General features: G+C 45.1%; 1 protein-coding gene across 1 annotated transcript in view; it reads right to left on the bottom strand.

Moving 5' to 3' along the window:
• Positions 1-21620, bottom strand: part of LOC310785723 (GA-binding protein subunit beta-2-like) — a gene marked incomplete at its 3' end in the record, with an annotated part of 46829 nt that overhangs the window by 13986 nt on the left and 11223 nt on the right. Inside the window, exons 4-6 of the mRNA XM_083646859.1 lie at positions 20770-20964; positions 12861-12993; positions 4128-4307 (exon numbers count right to left, since the gene is read on the bottom strand). Coding sequence (XP_083502985.1) covers positions 4128-4307; positions 12861-12993; positions 20770-20964 — 508 coding nt within the window. The remainder of the gene's footprint in view (positions 1-4127; positions 4308-12860; positions 12994-20769; positions 20965-21620) is intronic.

Raw genomic sequence — 21620 nt, 5'->3', positions numbered from 1 at the left:
GCAGCGGCCTCAGCCAGACGCTTAGAGCTCCTACGTTGGAGCGGAGACACTTGGCCCGATGGGGGGATGTCACCTTCGCCCATTGGGTGTTCCAGCTCTGCCAGTCTGACAGCCCTAACTGCCCTAGGCATGTAGCTGCAGTTCATGCATGGGTTGTCCGACAGTGCCTCCCTCAGGTGCACAGGACCAAGGCACGCGGGGCAGAGATCATGGCCATCCTCTGGCTGCAGAGGAGCCTCACAGGATGTGCAATAATGTGCATTATCCATCATGGTGGCACCAGTTAGGAACACCACCACACCGGCTAATGCACACCCTTCACAGTTAGCCCAGAGCGCGGACGCAACTGGTCCCTACTGTAGATGCTGTATGCTGGGGGGAGGGAGCGCGTACGCTGCCTATACCAGCAGGCAGCAGAGGCTTACTTCTACACAGTATATATATATACACACAATGTAATTAATTAATATATATTAATTAATATTACTGTAACTATCAGTGGTTAGTCACCAAACAAAACAACATCTAAACTCATTCAAAATGACAACACTACTCACAGCGCTGACGCTATAACGTTAGTGAACAGAATGAGACCATATACTGGGGGGAGGGAGCGCGTACGCTGCCTACACCAGCAGAGGCTATTTCTTTTTTCTTTTTTTTTTTTTCTTTTAACCACTCTTACAACGAAAAAAAACTCTAATCATAGAGCTGAAGCTATAACGTTAATGAACAAAATGAGGCCATATGCTGGGAAGAGGGAGCGCGCACGCAGCCTTCCCCAACAGAGGTTTATTCAAGTTACATAACAATAACGATAACTAATAACAACCGGGAAGCGCTAACGCAACCCCCACACTTGTAATGCCGGGAGGAGGCTGCGCAACGCAACACTCACCGGCAAGTCTGCAGCAGTAGGTATCGTTGAAGATACAGCTTTGCAAACAATTATGAAGTCACCTCACCTTGTCCGGAGAGGGAAGTGGAAAACACTGCCTTACCGGCGAAAGAACGCCGCAGCGTCCACCTGAACAAAAAATAACTCCTCTCATACGAGGAAGATATTTCCGTCGCAGCTCCTGGAGGGCGAACGTTCGCTGCTCCGACCAACAACGGCCGCGGAACTACTAGCAACGGAATGTACGTTTTAATATGAAGTATCTCGTAATGCTTTCAAAAGCACTCTGCGCGCGAGAAGTTGAAAAGGAAATGATCCCTGATGACACCGGAAGATATAACCTCGGTCCGGTCATCCAGGGGGTCACAGGTGACATTGTTGGTATACAATACTCGAACTGCGCATGCGCGAAGGGGAATATTCAGTGCTTAAGCACCGCCTCTGGCGGTCAGCAGGGATGAAATAGAACTCCCCATCCTTGGGTGAGTTTTGTGTCATATGTATATAAAAAGATGCAACACAATACTCAAAGTTATATAGGAGTGCTGAAGGAGTGCGTGCCCGTCCGCATGTCCTCGAGCACCCACCACCCGGGTGGGGTCGTCAAAAGGGCCTTTCTGTGTGGAGTTTGCATGTTCTCCCCGTGCCTCCCGGGGGCTTCCTTCATATAGGAACCCCCTTCACCAAAACATGCAATATCCTGGTCGCTGAAGTGGTGCCTCCTCTGGTCGTTAACACTTTGAGTGCCACGGCCCTTGGGCAAAAGGTGCTGTACTGTGCCACATAGGCCGCAATGCATTTTAATATAGCCATATCATTTTTTGTGTTCCTCTTATATGGACAACCAATAGCCTCAATGAAACTTTGAACCCTTCTGTTTCATTTAAAAAAAAACTGTGTTTATAAACCGTTCCATTTTGGAAATACACCCCTCTGAAAAAGAGTGTTTTCGACCGAAAAGAGCATGCTGAAATTAGTTTCTGAGATAATCACATCTTTATGTTAGAAAGGCGACAGAATGAATTCTGCTTTGAGTTGAACAAACATCGAGCCTGCTGCTGCATGGGTGTGTGTGTACTGTCAATGGTTGTATGCTGTTAGTGCCCTGCGTGCCCCACCCCCCTCCTCCTCCTCCTCCGTGGTGGGAGGAGTCGAGTGTCTCTGCTCTGCTGCGGTTTGCTCTGAACTGAAAAGTCCGCTGCCTGCACCCCCCGCTTTTTTACAGCGTGTCCTCGGCTCCCAGCTGAGAATAATGTCACTTTTCATAAAGACGCTGGTGTCGCCATGTCGGCAACTAAATCATATGGATGGACTATTGCAGCGGACACGGATGGGGCTCAATTGTGGCAGCAGATGACTGCTGTTCACAGGCACAGCTAACGACGTTATGCTTCAAGCATATCAATGGCGATTTCCGTTTCCTCATGACTTCTTCTGTCTTTTCTCCTGGCCTTTGTCTAATCGGGAGGGCACTGTCGCCACCTAAGGGTTCTGTAAAATAGGTTAGACACATTCAATAGCTCCCATATTGTAAGAGGCGATGTAAGAGGCTTAGATCGACATTCCCCCGTCAAAATATGAATTTGGAGTTATTGACGCCATTTGGCGTCGCTGGCAGTCTACGGTAAATTTCTCTTGACGCCATATGGCGTCGCTGGCACTCAATGTGTTAAGGGCGCCTGTTCAGAGGGAGGGGAACTGGTTGGAATAGCGTGAACCTCCCACGTGCTATGTCCTACCGGTGAAGCTTCCTCTGTCAGGTGAAAAGAAGCGGCTGGCTAAAGCCTTTGGCATAGTCTTTGCGCCCAGCCAAGCGCATAGGGCGCGCGGCGATTTTGACGTCATCGCACAGGGCGTGTCGGGGGGCGAGGCCTGAGCGCAGCGCGGCACGTCCATGGAGATTTTTCTATCAGCGCGTCGGGTTTTGCTGCCTGTGCCTGTGAGATCTCCGTGGTAGGCTATCAGCGGATATCTGCTGTGATTGAGTCATCACCGTCCTCATCGTCGTAAAGTCGCCTTCGAAGCATGACGTTCGATTATAACGAACTAGTTGTATGGCTTAGCCTTCCCAAATGTTGAGGGTCGTTTTTTAGAATTTAATACATAGAATTGGGAATGTTACATTCAATTTCATTCAGACTGCCTGGCACTAATCGCCGCCATTTTCCCCTGGAGCTTCCACAGGAGGAGGGGGGTGGGAGGAGCGAGCTGCGCACAGACTATGTTCTGTCCCGTGCAGAGTGCGTGCGCCCTCCACGGAGCCCCGCCTCCAGCGCGTGCGCGAAGAGTATGCCAGACACTTAACTGCCCATGTCTCGGAGGAAGCATGGAGCCAGTTTCGGCTCTCCCCAGATCGGGAAAGAGGGTGGAGTAGCAACCAGGATAAATAAATTAAATTAGCACTAATGGGGGATAAAAAATGGGATAAAAAAAATCGAGGGGGGGGGGGGGGTTATATAGGAATTGTTAAAGTCTGGAATATTGATTTGAAAGATTATGGACTGATAATAGACTGGAAAAGAGTATGGAGGAACATTTCTGCTACTTCTCGCAATTATAATAATCAACTGGTACATTATAAAATTATTCATAGATTCTATCTATCACCTAGAAAGTGTTGCCAATTACAGATAACTACCACCCCTTTTTGCTTGCTATGTCCACAAAAGTCAATTGGCACCGACATCCATATGTTTTGGGAATGCTCAGGTGTAAGATCATTTTGGGTACAGATTGCACTGATTTTATCAGATATCATTGGCTCTAAAATACCCTGTTTACCCAATGTTATGTTGTTAAATGATGATTCCTCCCTCAATATGTCTGGTAAAACCAAAAAAAAAAATGTCTCTGGCCTTACAGCTGCAAAAAAGATTCTGGTAATGAGATGGAAACCACCCCATGTCCTTAAAGTGAAATGTGGATGTCTTAATTTCATAGTACTCTTGTTTTAGAAGCATCCATAGCAAGGGTAAATGGTGCAAAAAGGGAAACAATTTAAGCTCTTACAAATGCAATCACATTAGTAAAATGATATAGCCTAGGTCGAGTGGTGTAAAGTGTATCATATTGTATAGCGTGCTTGCATGCATGCGCATATCTGCACTGTATATGTGATTGAATGTATGCTTTTTTATATGTTTTGGTGTCCAATCCATATCGTGCATCCCTAGTGGCAACCCTCTATATAAAGTGTGTGACTGCATGTATGTGTGTGCGTGTCTCTCACTCTGCTGTCCGTGCTGCATGGTAACAAAGAAGGGCTGTCCCATGCCCCCTGCTGTCTGCAGATTTCCATGTTGATCTGTTACTATGGTGATGACCCTCTGCCCTCCAGCCTCGTTCACCACCGTTGCATGCTGGATGTTGGAGTCCAGAGCGCTCGCTGCTATGGCCTCCTCTGACTCACCTGCAAACACACACAATGAGAAAGATACATTATGCAGACGTCACTCCACTAATTCATACAAGCCCATATACAAGCTGCCATGATCGCATTCCCAACTAGAAAAGTGCAATTGGTGGAGTGCAGATCTCCGACAGGCTCCACTATGCCTAACCACCGCAGATTGAAGCTGATAACCGTATCACAGCATGCAAACCAGCGGAGTGGAGTGGAACGACTGGATGTTCCTTCGCTCCATTCTCCTCTAAGAGTTCACCTCTACTTCTCTCGGTGCGATTTGTCACTACCGTTTTGTTGGTGAAGACTCTCCTCATCATCTGTGCTGCTTCTGGGGGGAGTTTAGACAATACCTCTTCTTGCTCTTCAGTAAACCTTCCTGCTTTTCTACTGCCGCTGCTAGGCTTCTCTCTCTCATTCTCATCTCCCTTTCTGGTCTGTCTGTTGGGACAGAGAAGGTAGTGATGATCCGAGGATGCCCCCTTCTGGCAGCCTTTCTTGTTGCAGAGAAATCTATCGCTGCATTCTCCATCGGCGCCATGCGACTCCAAACACAGCCGGCAGGCTTTTGACCTTTTCTCTCGTGTAAGCAAACCTCCTTTCTGGTTTCCTCTGGTCCTTCAAGCCGGGTTTCTCAGATGTATCTGCGATTGTCAGTCGCTCCAACTCTTCGAGTACTCCCTCCTCCTCCTTCAGGAACTTCAGAAGAGCATCAAAGTGGTTCTCTGGCTTGACGTCGTTCTCAGGTTTCGCTTTGAAGTGGATCCAGTGGTCTTTCAAGTTGTCTGGCAGCTTACTCTCTATCGTCTCGGTCACCATTGGATTCTTGATAGCACCGACATTGTCGAGATCTATAAGATCCGCTAGAGCCTTTTCGACGGTCTGGATGAGATCGATCACTCTCCTATACTGGCGTCCCTTTACTGGGGGGATCTTTTGTAGTTCCGCTACAATTTGGCTGGTGATCACGTTCTTGTTTCCGAAGCGGTTTTCTAGTACTCTGAACACGTCTTCAGCTTTACTGTAGCTCGCCAACCTGAGATCCTTGACGATCTTTTCCTCAAGACTATCCAAGAGCTGGAATTTCCTGACCTCTGGAGAACCAGAGGGCTCCCCTCGTCTCTGGAGGCTCTCCCAGTCTTTCTTCCAGCGGTGAAACTCCCGCATGCTGCCACCAAATTTAGGAAGACACGTTGGCTTGAGCCTCACCTTTGGAACTGTTCCCGAAGCCACGCCTCCTCTCTCCGCGCTCGTTCCAGCAGCAGTGCGCGCCTCCCCCACAGCCTTTTGTTGGATTCTGACGAGCTCAGCGCATGCCTCAGACTCCGCTTGCTGCGCCATGAGGAGTCTTCCCTCAGCCTCAACGCGCCGGGCACGTTATTCTTCTTCAGCCTTTAAGCGCTGGGCGCGCTCCTCTTCTTCAGCTTTTGCGCGTTCTTCGTCCGCTGCCTTGCGAGCTTTCCCGAAGGCGGCCACTCGAGCTTATTTTTTGAAGACTTTATTTTTTGCATCTTCTCCTCTACTTCATCCACAGCAGCTACAGGAGCCCATTCTCTCCAGCCTGAAAGCTCTCCTTCCGCTTCTGTGATGAGCCTCTCCAAGAGGGCCAGCTGTCTTGTGTGGGCGCTGTGGTCCATTTGGTCCAGCGAGGCTGCTCCTGTTTCCTCAATAGTTCGCTTGGCCTCTCCGAGTGTGAACATCACCTTTCTCTCTCCATATCTAGACCAGAGATTGAACTTAACGAGCTCACTGACCTCAGTGGTTTTTTCGACACATTCTTCTGTCACTTTTTCTATTTATTTTATTAGTTGGACACATTGGTCGGGTCGCCATCCGCTTCTATGAGCAGTCCCTCTTCGTAGCTACTGTTAGTTGCGAGTTTTTCTGCCTCAGTGGAGAACGCCCTCCATTGGTCTTTCAACTCACTCTCCAACAAAGTAGGAGCAAGGCGTAGAATGGCATTCAATTTCTTTCTAAAACTGGCTCTAGCTGAGCTTCGCTCTTTCTTTAGTTGAGCCACAGTCTTCTCTTCAGCCATTTTCATTTTATTTGTCTTCACAGTTTAAGTCCTGTTTGTGCTGAACACTATTATTTATTTCGCTTAGTCTTTGCTAGTCTAGAATTGTGACACAGGTTTGGTCTCCAGCCAGCCCAAAACACAGCTACTGTTTCAGCACCACGGACAGCTATGTTGCATTGAGTCCAGGTACAGCCGCTGTTTCAGCACCACGGACAGCTACGCTCTTTGGGCTCCCTACCACTCTTCACGTGCGTGCCGTTTCGTGCCTCTGCCTGAGTCTTCCATTAGGCCCAATTCCAATCCGCCCCCTAAAGACTCAAGCCCTGAACCCTCAGTCCCTCTAATGGCCGCCATCTGAAAGTGGTTGAGTCATCAAGTGTGGAAGGGATCCACATTGGATAAATAGGAGGATTGGGACAGCAGAGCCCTTTGCACTTGACAAGATGATGACTTTGGCAGGTTTTGGGCTTGCTATACTGTATACTGTTTATTGTCAAGACGCTTTGAGGGATAGACTCCCTGATGAGTCTGTTCTCATCCAGGCTCTGGCTCTACAGAGTGGACAACAGGTCATTTAAAAATAAATGTAGCCTACTGCAAAATCTGCAATCTGCAACATGTGTAATTATAATTAAAATAAGCATAATAATGACATGTCACCCAACATTATACACAATGTCAATACTGTAGCCTACAATACAGATTCGGTAAAACTATTTCTCATTCATCAAAAAAGTTGTGGATTGCAATTGTAATAGAAATGATCGATGATTATTCTAGGATTGTGTAAAATAACTACTTGCATTCCTCTGATATAATATTTTTGTCTAATCTGAAATCCCTATTAATTAGAGATGCTGCGATCGAGATTTTTCAATTCCGATCCGATTTCGATATTTTAGCTCAAAACCGATCCGATTCCGATCAAATTTCGATACCCGATTCGATACCGATTTCAATCCGATACCGATACAGCACATATTTAAGTCTCTCTATTCTGTCTGATAGCTAGCAGGCAACAAACATTTTTAGGGTTAGGTATGTATGTGTGTGCTTTGGTAATATAGTATGTAAACGATTTAGTTCATCTAATTCATTTGATGTAAAACTAAAACATAACAATCAAATTAGGGCTGGGCGATATGGCCCGTGACAAAGCAACATTATTAAATAATTTAGAGCAACGAAACACGCAGAGTAATTAACCTTAAAGACGTTAACTCTCTCTCACATGTAGGTACACACAATTAGACAGACTCCTGCTGCACTCTCTATAGCAGGGGTGGGCAACTATTTTTCATGGGGGGCCACATGAGAAACCCAGATTGTTGCCGGGGGCCGAACAAATATTGTCATGCCATAACCCATGGATGGGCAACTTTGATGATAGAGAGGGCCACAAAAAAATGTCCTCGCTACCAGTTTTTGCTGAGGGCTGAACGGCGCCAGCGCGAAAAATTTTGGGCATTTGAAGCCAGGTTTAGAGGAATAACTCATTTTAAATTAACAGTTGTGATGTCATTATTCAGTCTTAACCACCAATATTTGATCCTTTTCTCACTCACTCCTATGTCACCACCTGCTCTCCCTGCAGGGCTTGAAATTAACTTTTTTCACCACCTGCCAATATGGCTGCTAGATTTTAAAGTTACCAGCCAATTAGAATTTCCACTAGCCGAAATGTTTTTCTTGAAATAAACCAGAATATGAGTGGGTTAATTTAAGCATAAGTATCACTTAGTGGCCCGGGATTCTCAAAGCCTGTGTTGAGGGTCACACAAGAACAAAAATGCACTCTTGAAGCTTAATAAATCCAAAACCAACAAGTTAATTATTTAAATTTCTACTTCAATGTAGAACAGTCATTTCTTACACATGAGATTACTTTTAGCCTTTTAGTCATAAATATTATTGAAAGATATTCCATATTCCAGACTGAAATGCTATAACAGAAGAGTATTGGCCAGAATGACATGAACATTTGGACACTTATTCAGCAGGTATCTTGCATGTTGCGTTCAGGTGCACTGTAAAAAAAAAAAAAAAAATGTTTTTTTTTTTTTTGCAATTCCATCACGGGCCACACAGGGGGCGCCCGCGGGCCGCATACGGCCCGCGGGCCGTATGTTGCCCATGTATGCTCTATAGCCTACATGGAGTAAAGAAACGCTTCAATGAGGTAGCCTATGTGCTCTCAAAACAAACATTTTGGAAGGATTATTCGCTGTAATTATTATTTGAAGTGTCCATATAATGCCACCGCAGATTTTCTGTTGTGGACTCGACTGTGATCTATTTGTCAACTTTACTGCAACGTGAGTAGGCTGTGAACAATTGAGTGCGCATGAGGTAATTAAAAGAAATCAGACAGCGAGTCTGGCCGTATCTGCAAGCCGTGTGCGCACCTGCTGCACTACTACGTTTAGCCTACTACTGCAACATGGCCAATTGAGAGCGCATGAGGTAATTAAAAGAAATGGGGAAGAATAAGAACTGTTTCTGTAGCCTGCCTAGTGCCTACCTCTACCTGCTACCTCCATTTGAAACACTGCGCGGTCACGCCATCCGCACTTTGGGGGAGCGTAGTCGGTCGCGCTATCTGAAGACCATGGATTAATTGAAGAAAGACCGACATGAAAGCAGCAGCGCAACTCATCCAGAGCAGGCCTAGGCTACAACTGTTGTCGCGCACGGCAGCATGTGATGTGAGTGTCTGTGTGTGTGTGTGTGTGTGTGAGAGAGAGAGAGAGGGGGGAGAGAGACAGTTATTAGCTGCTTTGCACACCTTGGAAGCTCTGCTGTGCTCCTCCTGCGTCCGGAGACATATTACATTCAATTGGCCGTTGCGGGCTGCTGGGTTGGGCTGGGTTGGGAATTTTCAGATATTTTAACGGGGCGGGCTGGCTCCAATGACGGGTTGGGTTGGGGCGGGCCTTAAAAAACCTGACCCGCGCATCACTACTGGCCATCCTAGGCTCAACGCGGCCTCTGTGTGCTGCTGCTGCTGCTGCTGCATGCTGGATAGAAATCCTGGAGCGGAGTCATGGAATGGAGTGCTTATATCGGAGCCTTGGATCGGTCATTTTCGCTGGAATCCGATCCGATCCGATCCATGTTTTTTGGCTGATATCGCGCCGATATCCGATCACATGATCGGATCGCAGCATCTCTACTATTAATGTAATGTTTCATTGTCAATTAAAGCATTCCAGCGCACTCGCAAACACCGCGTTCGTTTCGCGCGTGTTCTTTTATTTTTTTGACAGATATTTGCAGCCTTCCCCGTTTTATACGTCACAACGCTATGCATTGTGGGCAATTCCCTTTCCGTAAGTGGCCATAGCTGCTCCCTTACGGTAAGGGGGCAGAAAGGGCTCACTCTGAGCCCTCATTCACTTTGTGATTTCACCGTGGGACATCCCTAAGCCCTCACTCCCTTCACGTGAACGCGCCTCTAAGGGCTTGAGTCAGTAAGGGGGCGGATTGGAATTGGGCCTTCCACTCTCTTCTCTTCCACTCGGGAACACTGCAGGCCGCTCGACCTGCCGGCCTCCGCGTCGGGTCCCCGCAAGGGAGGTTTGCGTCGGGTCCGTCAAAGAGAGAGTGTTTTAGCTTGTTGCTTTCCCTTCAAAGAGAGTGAGTGTTTCAGCGTGTTGCTTTCCCTTCAAAGAGAGAGGTTTTTATTTTCCTTCCCGCGTCGGGTGGTTTAACAAGGGGTTCACGTCGGGTCCGCTGACGTCCGTCAAAGATAGTTTTCTCTTGCTGCTTTCCGCGTCGGGTGGTTCAAAGAGAGTTTTCTCTTCTTCCAAGGCCGTGGTTATACAACTGTGATGCCTATTCTGGACTTTAAGGCAAGCGCAAATAAGGGGATATCGCCTCTACCAAGATAGGGCCCGGGGTGTCTTATGCTCCTATGTTGAAAAAGTTAGGAGCACATATAGGCTAAAGAATTTTAAGGGCACAATGGAATAGTACAGAATGATATTGAAATTGAATTGAAATTGCTCTTAAACTCAAGCAAAACTAAAACTATGATTTTTTTCCTCTGCACGAGCAAAGGTTCCAACCCTCTCCATCAATACCTTAGGCGGTGTCCAATCCAATCTGTCGATACTTATAAATACCTGGGTATTTGGTTGGACAAAAGCCTAAACTTCAATTTCCATATTGACCACCTCGTGAAGAAATTAAAATTCACTTTAGGTTTTCTGTACAGGCTTAAGTCCTGTTTCTCCATGGTTTCGAGAAAACGCTTAGTTACTGCACTTTTCCTTTCTCAGATTGATTTTGGTGATAATATATACAGGTTTGCCTCAGCCTCCATCTTGTCCAAACTTGATCCTCTGTATCATTCAGCATTGAAGTATGTAACTAACTCTGGTTTCAGGACCCATCATTGCACCCTGTACAGCATGGTAGGATGGACATCTCTTACTTTGCGCAGGCTTCAACACTGGTACATTTTAGTTTACAAGATTATTTCAGGTAAATTACCCTCTTATTTAAACCGTAAGTTTACACCCCTGGAAACCACCCATAACCTTAGGTCACATCGTTGGTTTCAATACAAAGTGCCTCCTTTCAGAACAGAGGCTGGTAAAGCAAGTCTGTTCTACTATGGTCCTTGGTCCTGGAATGATCAGCAAGCCAAACTCAAACTCGAGACCCTTATCTCCTTGCATGATTTTAAACTTAGAATTAAGGAAGTGGCTACTTTTGGTTGCAATTGTTTCAACTAATATGTAAATACTAGGGGTGGGAATCACCAGATGCCCATGATACGATACTAAAACGATACTTGAGTCACGATACGATAGTATTGCGATATTGCGATATATCGAATATTGCGATATATTGAATATTGCGATATTTCGATATATTTCGATTTCTTTTTCAACTGCAAATGATGTCCCCAAAGGAAAACTTTGTCAACATCTGGTTTATATAAGAACAATTTTCCAGTCTGTACATCTGACTTCAACCATTTTATTGCAGCAACATTGTCAAGTAGACAGACCAACAACTTTCATAAAGTCATGTCATATTTGCATGCACCTGACAAACTGAACTGTTTGTTACAGTCTACTTACAGTCCACCTTAACTGGATGTGTGTGTGGACTACTGTACTTAGGTAGTTTTTTAACAATGCAACTTCACTTCACTTGCACAAAACATCTTGTGCAGTCCATTCAATAACTGGGGAATTTGTAAATTAGTTATGACAAAACTGTTACTGTTAAAACAAAATGAAAATATGCTACCCTTTGTTTACTGCTGGCCTTGGAACTAAAGTTTATAGTATCCCGGTGGCCTGGCCTGCAAAAAAAAAAAAAAAAAAAAAAAAAATTGCAATAAGATACTTGGCGTCCAAATATCGATACAATATCGTCTGCAAAATATCGCGATACTATGGTGTATCGATTTTTCCCCCCACCCCTAGTAAATACACAATTAAATATTGCTGCCCTTTTATTTCACTGTAGCCATTGTAATTGTAGTTGTTTTATCTACATTGTAACATAATGTCGTTGCTTTTAGGTGCTTCGTTGTAACTATTGTAGCTGTGTTGTGATTTATGCAGTCCTGTTAATGTTTTGTTTTAGTCCCATCTATGTTGCTGTGTGTCTGTAACTTGATGTTGTCATGTTACGTTTTTTCACGTTGCTGACCCTGTCATGGCTAGGTCTCACTTGTAAAAGAGGTTTCAACCTCAATGTGACTTCCTGGTTAAATAAAGGTTAAATAAAAAATAAAAATAAAATATAGCACACTCAATACGATTTGATTAAACTGTGGTACATTACAATTTAGTTTAATTCAATTCAATTAAAATACAGTATTCTCATGATGCACCATGAATTTCTTGCCAGAATGACTCAATGCTGCTCATTGGCTATTGTTGCCAATATAATTAACACAAATCACACAAACAACCTATTTTGCATTAAAAACTGCGAATTTCGCCGAAAGTAAAGTACTAAACAATATTTTTTTAGTTTTTTACAATTACAGCATTCCTTTTTATGCAGTGTGTGAGGTCCTGTAGTGCTTACCACACACACACACACACAAAAAGGTAACACTACTGTATCATTCACTGGGGAAAAAAAATCTTTACTACTTGCAAGTCATATAGCCTAACTGAATTGCATAGGAACAACTCACCAAAATTGACTATTGCACAACTGATTTCACAAAATCTCTCCATGAAGGGGGGGAGACCTTTAGGTTGCTGAGCTACTAGTTCATTCACAAGCCACCAAGTGCAACGCTTGTTATTGTCTTTTTGCAAGTATGGTTTTGGCCCGTCGAGAGCTGGAGGCCGAGCGAAGTTTGACAGAGGAGGCCACCTCATAATTATCTCAGCAGGAAAAAGCCAGTATAGACCAAAGCCATGTTTTGAACCAGGCTGTAAACATGTTTCATCCTGCTGTAAAGTGGGGCATTTTAACATGGGGGTGAATGGGAAACCACTCCCTTTTGTCAAAGCCAGAGTTTCCCACCTGGTGTGAGTGTGTCTGTGTGTGTCCGTGTGTACCTGTCTTGTTGAGCAGCTCGTGCAGGTTGACCACACCCCCCTGGAGTCCTGGTATTCCCTGGATGATGAACTGAGGCTGGCCGGAGCCTGAACTGCTCTCCACATTCATGTTCACCTGGTTCTGCATTCCCTCCTGCGCGCATGCACACACACACACAGAGTATGGTACTCAGAGCCAGATTAACACCCCCAGGGGCCCCTGGGCACTGAAGCTCCCAGGGGCCCCCCTACCCATCGTCCAGATGTTTGGATGTTTTTTCGCCATATTTAGAGGAATATCTCATTTTAAATTAACATTAGTATTATACTGTTATTATGTCATTATTCAGTTTCTGAGATTGAGTTTCTCACTCACTCATAGGCGATTCTAGGCTTTGCAAACAGGTAGCACCAGCAGGATAAAAATATTAGTCTGACTGGGGGGTTTCTAGGGAGGGCTGTGCCCCCCCTGGACAAAGAAATTTTGTACATTTTAAAGTAAAATGCATGAATCTGATGCACTCTGAGAGCAAAAGGAAGAGGCTAATCTTCACATTAATATCCTCTTCACTGTGCTGTGGCTTTACAATGATGAAAAAATAATTGACATTACATTTCCAATACAAAACAGCAGAGGGTGCCGCAGCACCACAAGCACCCCCACTTCCCGCGCCCCTGGTCACCACTTGCCCACAGGCATCCAATGAGACTAAATCATCAGACTTTATCTTCTTGGAAACAAATTTTATTTTGTCCTGATTGGTCTTAGATTTGTGTCATAGTTCTGTGGAGCCCAACATGAGCCCGACCAAAAGAAAAAAAGAAAAAAAAAAGTTTTTTTTGTTTTTTTGTTTTTCTTTGGAGGGCCCCGTCACCCGCCCCGGTTGCCCTATGGTTAATCCGGCCTTGATGGTACTGCATTATATAGCAAGGGGATCAACCGATATGGTTTTTTCAGGGCCGATACCGATATCGATTATCGGTAATCAAAATGACCGATAGCCGATATTTGGAACCGATATACATTTGCAGTAAAAATAAAAATCTTGGTGTCAAAATTTAGAATAACACAATCCATTGTTGAAATGCATTTTCCTCAGTTTATCCAACTGCAATATTAATTGATATTCACATTATTAACATTAATCAAAGTGTTGTTGATCTGTGTGTGTGTGTGTGTGTGTGTGTGTGTGTGTGTGGGTGTGTGTGTGTGTGTGTGTGTGTGTGAACCTATAGAGGGAATGCACCGACGCCACGCCCCCTCCCGAATACGCCCCCTCAGCCGGACTGAGCAGCACTGAGTGTCAAATTTCCAAAACAAACGTGGCTTCAGACAGGGGTAGTAGCGAAACCACGGCTAATATAAACGAGTATCTGCTTAAAATAAAGGCAGTTGGACTCGAATGTGACCCTTACAGCTTGCCAAAGAACCAGTGGTCCATGGACGTAGATATGTGGCCAGGAATAGGGTTTCCTGACATATATGTACTTAATATCGACGCCGGGGAAATACACAAACCAAAGCATGAAAGCATACAAGAGCCTGGACGCGTGGTCGTACTTCAAGGCTGGATTTGTTGGCGACATTAAAGTAACGAGGACAGCAATGGATATTCTGGTTGTATGTGGAGAGGTACATATTTATTTTATTACAACTTTTATTAAGAAAAATATAGCATACGCTGTCCCTAGCTTTGTTCATAGTGAACACTATCACTCATGTAACGTTATATCTGTGCAGGTAGAACACAGCCAGAGAATGAATGAGCCCTCATTGAAACCCTGGATAGCTGCAGAGAATACCGGGACCGTTTCATTAGCTTTCGGCAGCCTGTAAAAAGATACCTCCGACGCCTTGTTGAATCTATTTTTACAGTCAATGGCACAACAGCACTTTACCATTTTCGTTGTTTTCTCGCGGAAGCTGAACGCTAAACACCGTGACCCGGCGGCGCCACCTGGCTTGTTTAGACGTTTTGACACTCACTGCAGCTGAGTGGGCGTACCCACACTGACTGTCGCGTCCGTGACGTCACGTGCATTCCCTCTATACCTGTTTCCATTTCCATGTGTATGCTCAATCTAGTGGAGACTTGGGAACATTCTCAAGACACAGCTGTGGAGACTTACTTTAAAGTGTAACTAAGCCCCGAAACATGTTTTTTTCCAGCTTTTAACCAATATATGGCTTTTGGGGTGGTACAGTATGTAAAGGATTCTGGTCAAAATCTCCAAATTTTAGACCAAACTGTTACAATTATATAAACTATCATTTTCAGCAGCAGCACAAGTGCCCTCTATGGGTTCTCACATGCTTTTTTGGGGGGGGGCCTCAATGAATAGCTGATTTGGTACAACTTTACGTTACTTTTGGTATTTGCCCTTGGTGTACTTCAATGTGAATAAATTGTATATTTTATAGGGCTGAGCCAAAAAAATTGATGGTTCGAACTTCGAAGCTTGAATCGTTGCCATGGTAATAATCAACGCTCAAATCAGCAATCGACGCTTTGTTAGTTTTTTTTCCTCCTCTCCTCTCCTCTCTCTCCATCATATCTAACGTGGGGTGTAGCTTCATGAGACAGTTTCTAGTTTCCTGGCTCGGCGGGGTCCTTCGGGCCAACACTGTTTTTAACATGGGCAACTCATACCGGCATGCGCCGTGAGCACAAGCAAATGCATCCAACAGCCAGCCAGTAGCCACACAGACGGTGAGCTGTGGGCAGAGCGGTTGTAAACATGAAACTTCTACACTTCTTTCCAACCCAGTGCGATTAACGTTACAAGTGTTCAAGTAAATTTAAGTTGTTTAATTTACTCATAACACTCATCATATTATATCAGTAGTTCTTTGTTTTGTGTTCACAATAGTGATGTCAGTTAGATTTGGTTAGGTCAGAGCTCTGGGGCCCTATCTTCCGACAGGCGCTATCCCCTAATAGCGCTTGCGCACCTGTTTGCGCGTGCCTTAAAGGAGAATTTCGGTTTTTTTTAACCTGGACCCATCTCCTGGCATTAATTATGATTTGACCACCCACCCAGCGATGTCCGCAGCGTTTCTGGCCGTCCTAGCGTTGTTTTGAGATCAAGTCAGTTGTAAAATGGAGCTGATTTGGGGCCAAGTGTGAGCCTGTCTTTCCTGCATCTAAATAGCTATTTTTATTCCCGTTTTCCCCAAATATCGTCATAATGTGATCCCTCAACATCCACCAGAGTTATATTTCGCCCCAGGCCATTTCCTGAAGTCGCACAGGGATCAAATTACCTCAAACGTGATCTCGGTCACCAAGTCTCGTGAAGTCCCGCGATACTTTCCTGCCGACTGGCAGGGCTGGCAGGACGCTTTGCGGTGGTGGTTTTAACGTAACCTATGTGGGGTTTGGCATAACCTTCGTTATTTCGAATCCCACATAGGTTACGCCAACCCCACATAGGTTACGCTAAAACCACCACCGCAAAGCGTCCTACCTGTTAGTTGGCCAGTCGGCAGGAAAGTATCGCGGGACTTCACGAGACTTGGTGACCGAGATCACGTTTGAGGTAATTTGATCCCTGTGCGACTCCAGGAAATGGCCTGGGGCGAAATATAACTCTGGTGGATGTTGAGGGATCACATTATGACGATATTTGGGGAAAACGGGAATAAAAATAGCTATTTAGATGCAGGAAAGACAGGCTCACACTTGGCCCCAAATCAGCTCCATTTTACAACTGACTTGGACGCTATTGATCTCAAAACAACGCCGCGGACGGCCAGAAACGCCGCGGACATCGCTGGGTGAGTGGTCAAATCATAATTAATGCCAGGAGATGGGTCCAGGTTAAAAAAAAACGAAATTCTCCTTTAAGGCAGGGAAAATAGCAGTCCGCCTTGCGCCGTCCGCCAGGTGTTCTGCCGAGTTTTGCTCCCCCACCCAGCAGCAAAAAAAGCATCCCCACCTCACGGGAGCATACTTGTATTGATTTATACAGAAATGTAACTGTTTAAGTGATATAATTGTCTGGTAGACGTGACCTCCCTGATTTCTAAGTTAAAACAGCCCCGAAATATGTTGGGGATGCAATTCTCGGCGGGGTGCGCAAACGTTCACGCCACGTGTCGCAAGCGCAAATTAGAGCCGTGCCAAAATTATCTGCACCCCAAAATGCCTGCACAAACGGGATTTGGGCGGTCTCAAGTACCAGAATTATTCACGGGTGTGGCCAGGCAATGCTGGGCATTACGTCAATCAAAACCAATCAGATTCCCATCTCGCAATGGCTGTTTACGCGAAGCATGCAATATGCTGTAATTCTCTCCATGCGTAATAGAGTGTATAGAGAGAGATTATTGACAGATCGTCTGTGGTGCCAACGACCCTCCGGGTTATGACGGTAAATAGCCTATGTCCATTGTCGAACAAGTTTTCTCAATTAATTTCCATCTTTGCGATGTGATCAAAGTTTCTCAGTGAGTTATAGTTGATTGCCTCACTGAATTATCTGCTAATACCCAATTTTAGCAGCATAATTTGATGTCCTGGCGTGGCGTAATGACATATCCAAAGGGGATTTTACTTGCACTGCGCTGCACGGAGATTATGGTGCGCAACCCAGCGCAGAGGTCCTTTTTAAAGCTCTTAGCGCAAAGTAATTGCGCGCTGCTGACGATAGCATAATGCCATCTATCACCACATTTTAGCGCTGAAACACCTGCTTTGGCTTGTGGCAGCCAATGCCCAGTACAATTATCACAGACATGCGCTTGTGTCCGCCCCCAATTTGCATTGCCCACGGCGTTAAATGAGCGCAAACGCTAAATTAGCGCTTTTGGGAAGATAGAGCCCCTGGAATATTACAGTTAAATCATCCATCTTTGCTCACTACATCTGCCTTTCTTACGGTCATGTTACTGGCAAAGCTATAACAAATTTGGCATTGTGGAGAGTTATATTGAAGTGAATGGGCAGGCATGGGAAGTCTGTCCCACTATAAACCATTAGGCTATCTGTCTGTGTGTTTCCACCTGATTAAAGACAAGACATTATGCGATGTTGACTGATGTTTTATGTATTACATAAAATATTACATGTTTTCTTTAATCAGATAGAAGCGTTTTTCAATCAAAGGTGAAACGACACAGATATTATGGTTTATTATAGAGAGACTTACCCCACACGCAACTTAACATTAGCTGCGATTAGCCACTGTAACGTTAGCCGGCTGTTTTCAGAGACACCGACCGACACAGAACCTGGACGTTTCATTTCGGGTAAAACATGACTTTTTTTTTTATATGGATTACACCAGCTCTGGGAGTATGAAGTGCTTTGAATGCACGATATTTGGTCACAACAGATATGCTGCTTGCCGAGCGGGGAGGCTACACCACTGCCGTTGTTAGTATAACGTCACTTAAGTAAACCAGTCACCTTTTTCATCCTAAAATAGGAGGGTTTCTGGGTGGTTTTATGTCTGGCCTGGTGTCAGACGATCAGCTCAGACAGAGAGCACAGAGAGTATGTCTCCTGCTTACAAAACCATTGTCTGACACATTTTAATTCCATCTGTTTTGGAGTCTGGTCCGTATGGTCATGCCAGGGAGCTAAACCAGCTAACGAAGCAGAGGCGCAGACCGGCTGCTCTCCTGTGTTAGTTAGCGATAATAACAATATGACTTCCAGTCGGATATCTTCAAAATAACACGATTCTGCACAAGTATAAAGCACAGAGAAGCCATTGGAAATGTTTTATTTTAGTATCACCCTGTCTTTCTGTGTGTGCATGATGCATGGGGAGAGATTAACAGCTTCAGGCAATATAAAATGGAAACTTCCGGGTATAACCTTCGCAATAATGGCAATTAAATAAAGTAAATGCACGTGTAATATTTTTTTGTGTGTGTGATCCGAAAGATACAAAACAGAGATAAACTGGAAGAATATCTGCTCCCTTCGAAAAGTAAATTTTAACCCGTAGTGAGTCGACCGTTCAGATTTTTTCTTACTAAGTAATACAACATTGATTTTATTTTGAAGGTAAAAACGTCTAGCTTTCTGTATTCTGTATAATTCTAGTAGGATTGATGCATTTTAGGACTGAACATAGCAAAGACCTGTTTTCTTTGTAGCGCTTGAGACTCGAGGAAATCGATGCATCTGGGCGTGAGTTGTAGGGTTGTTTAATTAATTACTAACGTTATGCGCAAATGATTATATGCCGTGAACGTTAGGCAGCTATCGCCCATTATGTATTTTTAGCAACTTGTTTTCAGACTCTGCATGTCGTGATAGTTTGTTGAATGTCAATGCGATTCACTTAAGGCTATGCTCAGACAGTGAAGTACAGCTGTGTGGTCAGTTTTCACAACTCGCCATTGTGTGGTCATCTCCAAATTCCCCCCACCTAGGGCTGGGCGATATATCGAATATACTCGATGTATCGCGGCTTGTGCCACGTGAGATGTAGAAATGACTATATCGCGAACATTCGAGTATAATTGTCACGCATTGTTTATAACTTAAGCCGCCGGCATGACTCGCTTCACGTTTCCTCTTGTCAGCTCTCTCTCTCAAGGGAGATCTCTGTCACACTCAGGAAGGGAGGGGGAATCACATGGATACGTCAAACGCGTCAAACCGCGTCAGACACACCCGTCCTTAACCTATGTGCGATTCGAAATCACGCGTCCGCACCTATGGTCCGCACCAACCCAAGGAGGCGCAGCTAGCGAAACATGGCCGCCTCCACTGTGGCTGTTGACAGTTTCAAATTATAACAAAACAACCACTATTGCGATTTGCAATACATGTCCCGCAAGGTTTCTGAGATTAGGGGAAAGTCTGAGCTGGCGTTACGCTAAACCAACGTGGGGAGGAGGCAGCGGATTTGTTTGGCGTTAACGTTAGCTGTTGTGATGGGGGCTAACGTTAGCTAGCTGGTTGTGGCTACCTAGAGCAAGCAGCGCTCCACAAGCTTATTGTGACCAAAATCCCCGCATTTAAAGCACTTCATACTCCCAGAGCTGGCGTAAACCATAGAGAACCTCATGCATTACTCAAAATGAAACGTCCAGGGTTTGTGTCTCCGGTCTCCAAAAGCAACTAACGTTAACGTTACATGCAAGCTAACGTAGCTAGCTGCAGGGCTGTCATGATCTATCAGGAAAACGAATGCGCACATATGTTGCCGTCATGCCAATAAGAGTCTAAATGTAATTTTTTATGTTTTATCTGCAGACTAAGCAGCTAGGCTTTCGGTTCTATAAAAGCCATTATTTTTTGTATTGACTATTGAATGATACACTTTACTAAAACAATCATATTAGGAATAGTGATGTCAGATTTGCGTAGGTCAGAGCTATGGAATATTAAATAATCCATCTTTGCTCACTATCTGCCCTTTCTTCTTATTTTTTACCCCAGGTGTGCATAAAATACAGGTTAAGAACTTATGGAAAAGTCATGGAAATCCATTGGTCAAAATGTGTATGAACCTTGAAGGGTTAAATTGAGCATTTATGAGAGATTTCAAAAATATCGAGATATATATCGTGTATCGCGATATAGCCGAAAAACATCGCAATATTCTTTAGAGGCCATATCGCCCAGCCCTACCCCCACCCCCTCTCTACTTTACACCCGGAGGTGCTCCACATGTATGAAAGCAACATGCCTCATGTCTGAAAGGGTACACTTCACGTATCCCCAGGGTCAGGCTCAGGGCAAGCAATCCTGACCTGACGCGGAGTTCATGTCTGAAAGTGGCTAGAGAGGGAGAGAGACAGAGAAAGCGAGACAAAGCGAGAGACAGAGAGAGGGAGAGAGCCAGAGAGACAGAGCGTACCTCCAGTAGCAGCATGAGGTCAGTGTGCTGGATGTCCACAGAGAGAGACAGAGAGAGGTAGACAGAGAGAGATAGAGAGAGATAGACAGAGAGAGGTCTCTAGTACCTGCAGTATCAGCATGAGCTCATTGTGCTGTATGTCCACAGCGATGTCAAACGGCGTTTTGTCGAACTTGCTGAGCGCGTGCACGTCAGCCCCGTGCTTCACCAGCGTCTCGGCCACGCCACGGTGCCCGTGCTGCGCTGCCCAGTGGAGGGCGCTCATCTTTAACATGTCCCGCGCGTTAATGTCCGCTCCACTCTGCACAGACACACGGGGGAAGGGGGGGGGGGTTGTTTGGGTTGTCAGTGCAGCCACTGGGAAGTTGGCCATTTTTATTATTTTCTTCCCCTCCTATAGAGAGCCGCAGGGATGACGTATTTTTGTTGTCGGGATGCGGAAGTCCGGGACTTCATGGTTCTTCACTGTTTCTGCCTATGGGGTTTTTGAATGGGTTTTTGGCACGATGCTTCAAAAGGTCTCTGGGCAACGCAAGCTTAATCAAACGCGAACAAGTGTTCAACGAGATAATCTTCACACATGAGGACCAGTTTCATGAGTTTTGAAGCGTAAATGTGAGGCCTAGAAGGAAGTAAAAAGCTAATGCTAAGCTAATCCAGAACTACACACAGTGTCGCTTCCATGGCTTCCATGTCACGTCACCACTCAACCTGGAGTGTTGTTGATGTGTGCGCTGCTGTGCACCGATTACCCCGGGCTGAACCAGGTGAGGGAAAGAGAATTTCCGTGTTCGTCCTTTGAAGTGATGACGTTATTATTAGGGCTGTCAAACGATTAATTTGATTAATCGCGATTATAATCGCATCTTTGTATCGCATGTTTAAAATGCCATTATTTTGCATTTCAAAGCATTTTGAATTAGATATTAATCATTCTTACCAGTGTGTCGTGATTGG

Source organism: Poromitra crassiceps (assembly GCF_964638095.1).
Source record: "Poromitra crassiceps genome assembly, chromosome: 11".
NCBI lineage: Eukaryota > Metazoa > Chordata > Actinopteri > Beryciformes > Melamphaidae > Poromitra > Poromitra crassiceps.
The sequence above is the reverse complement of the archived record's forward strand: the minus strand, read 5'-3'. Positions and strand labels throughout refer to the sequence as shown.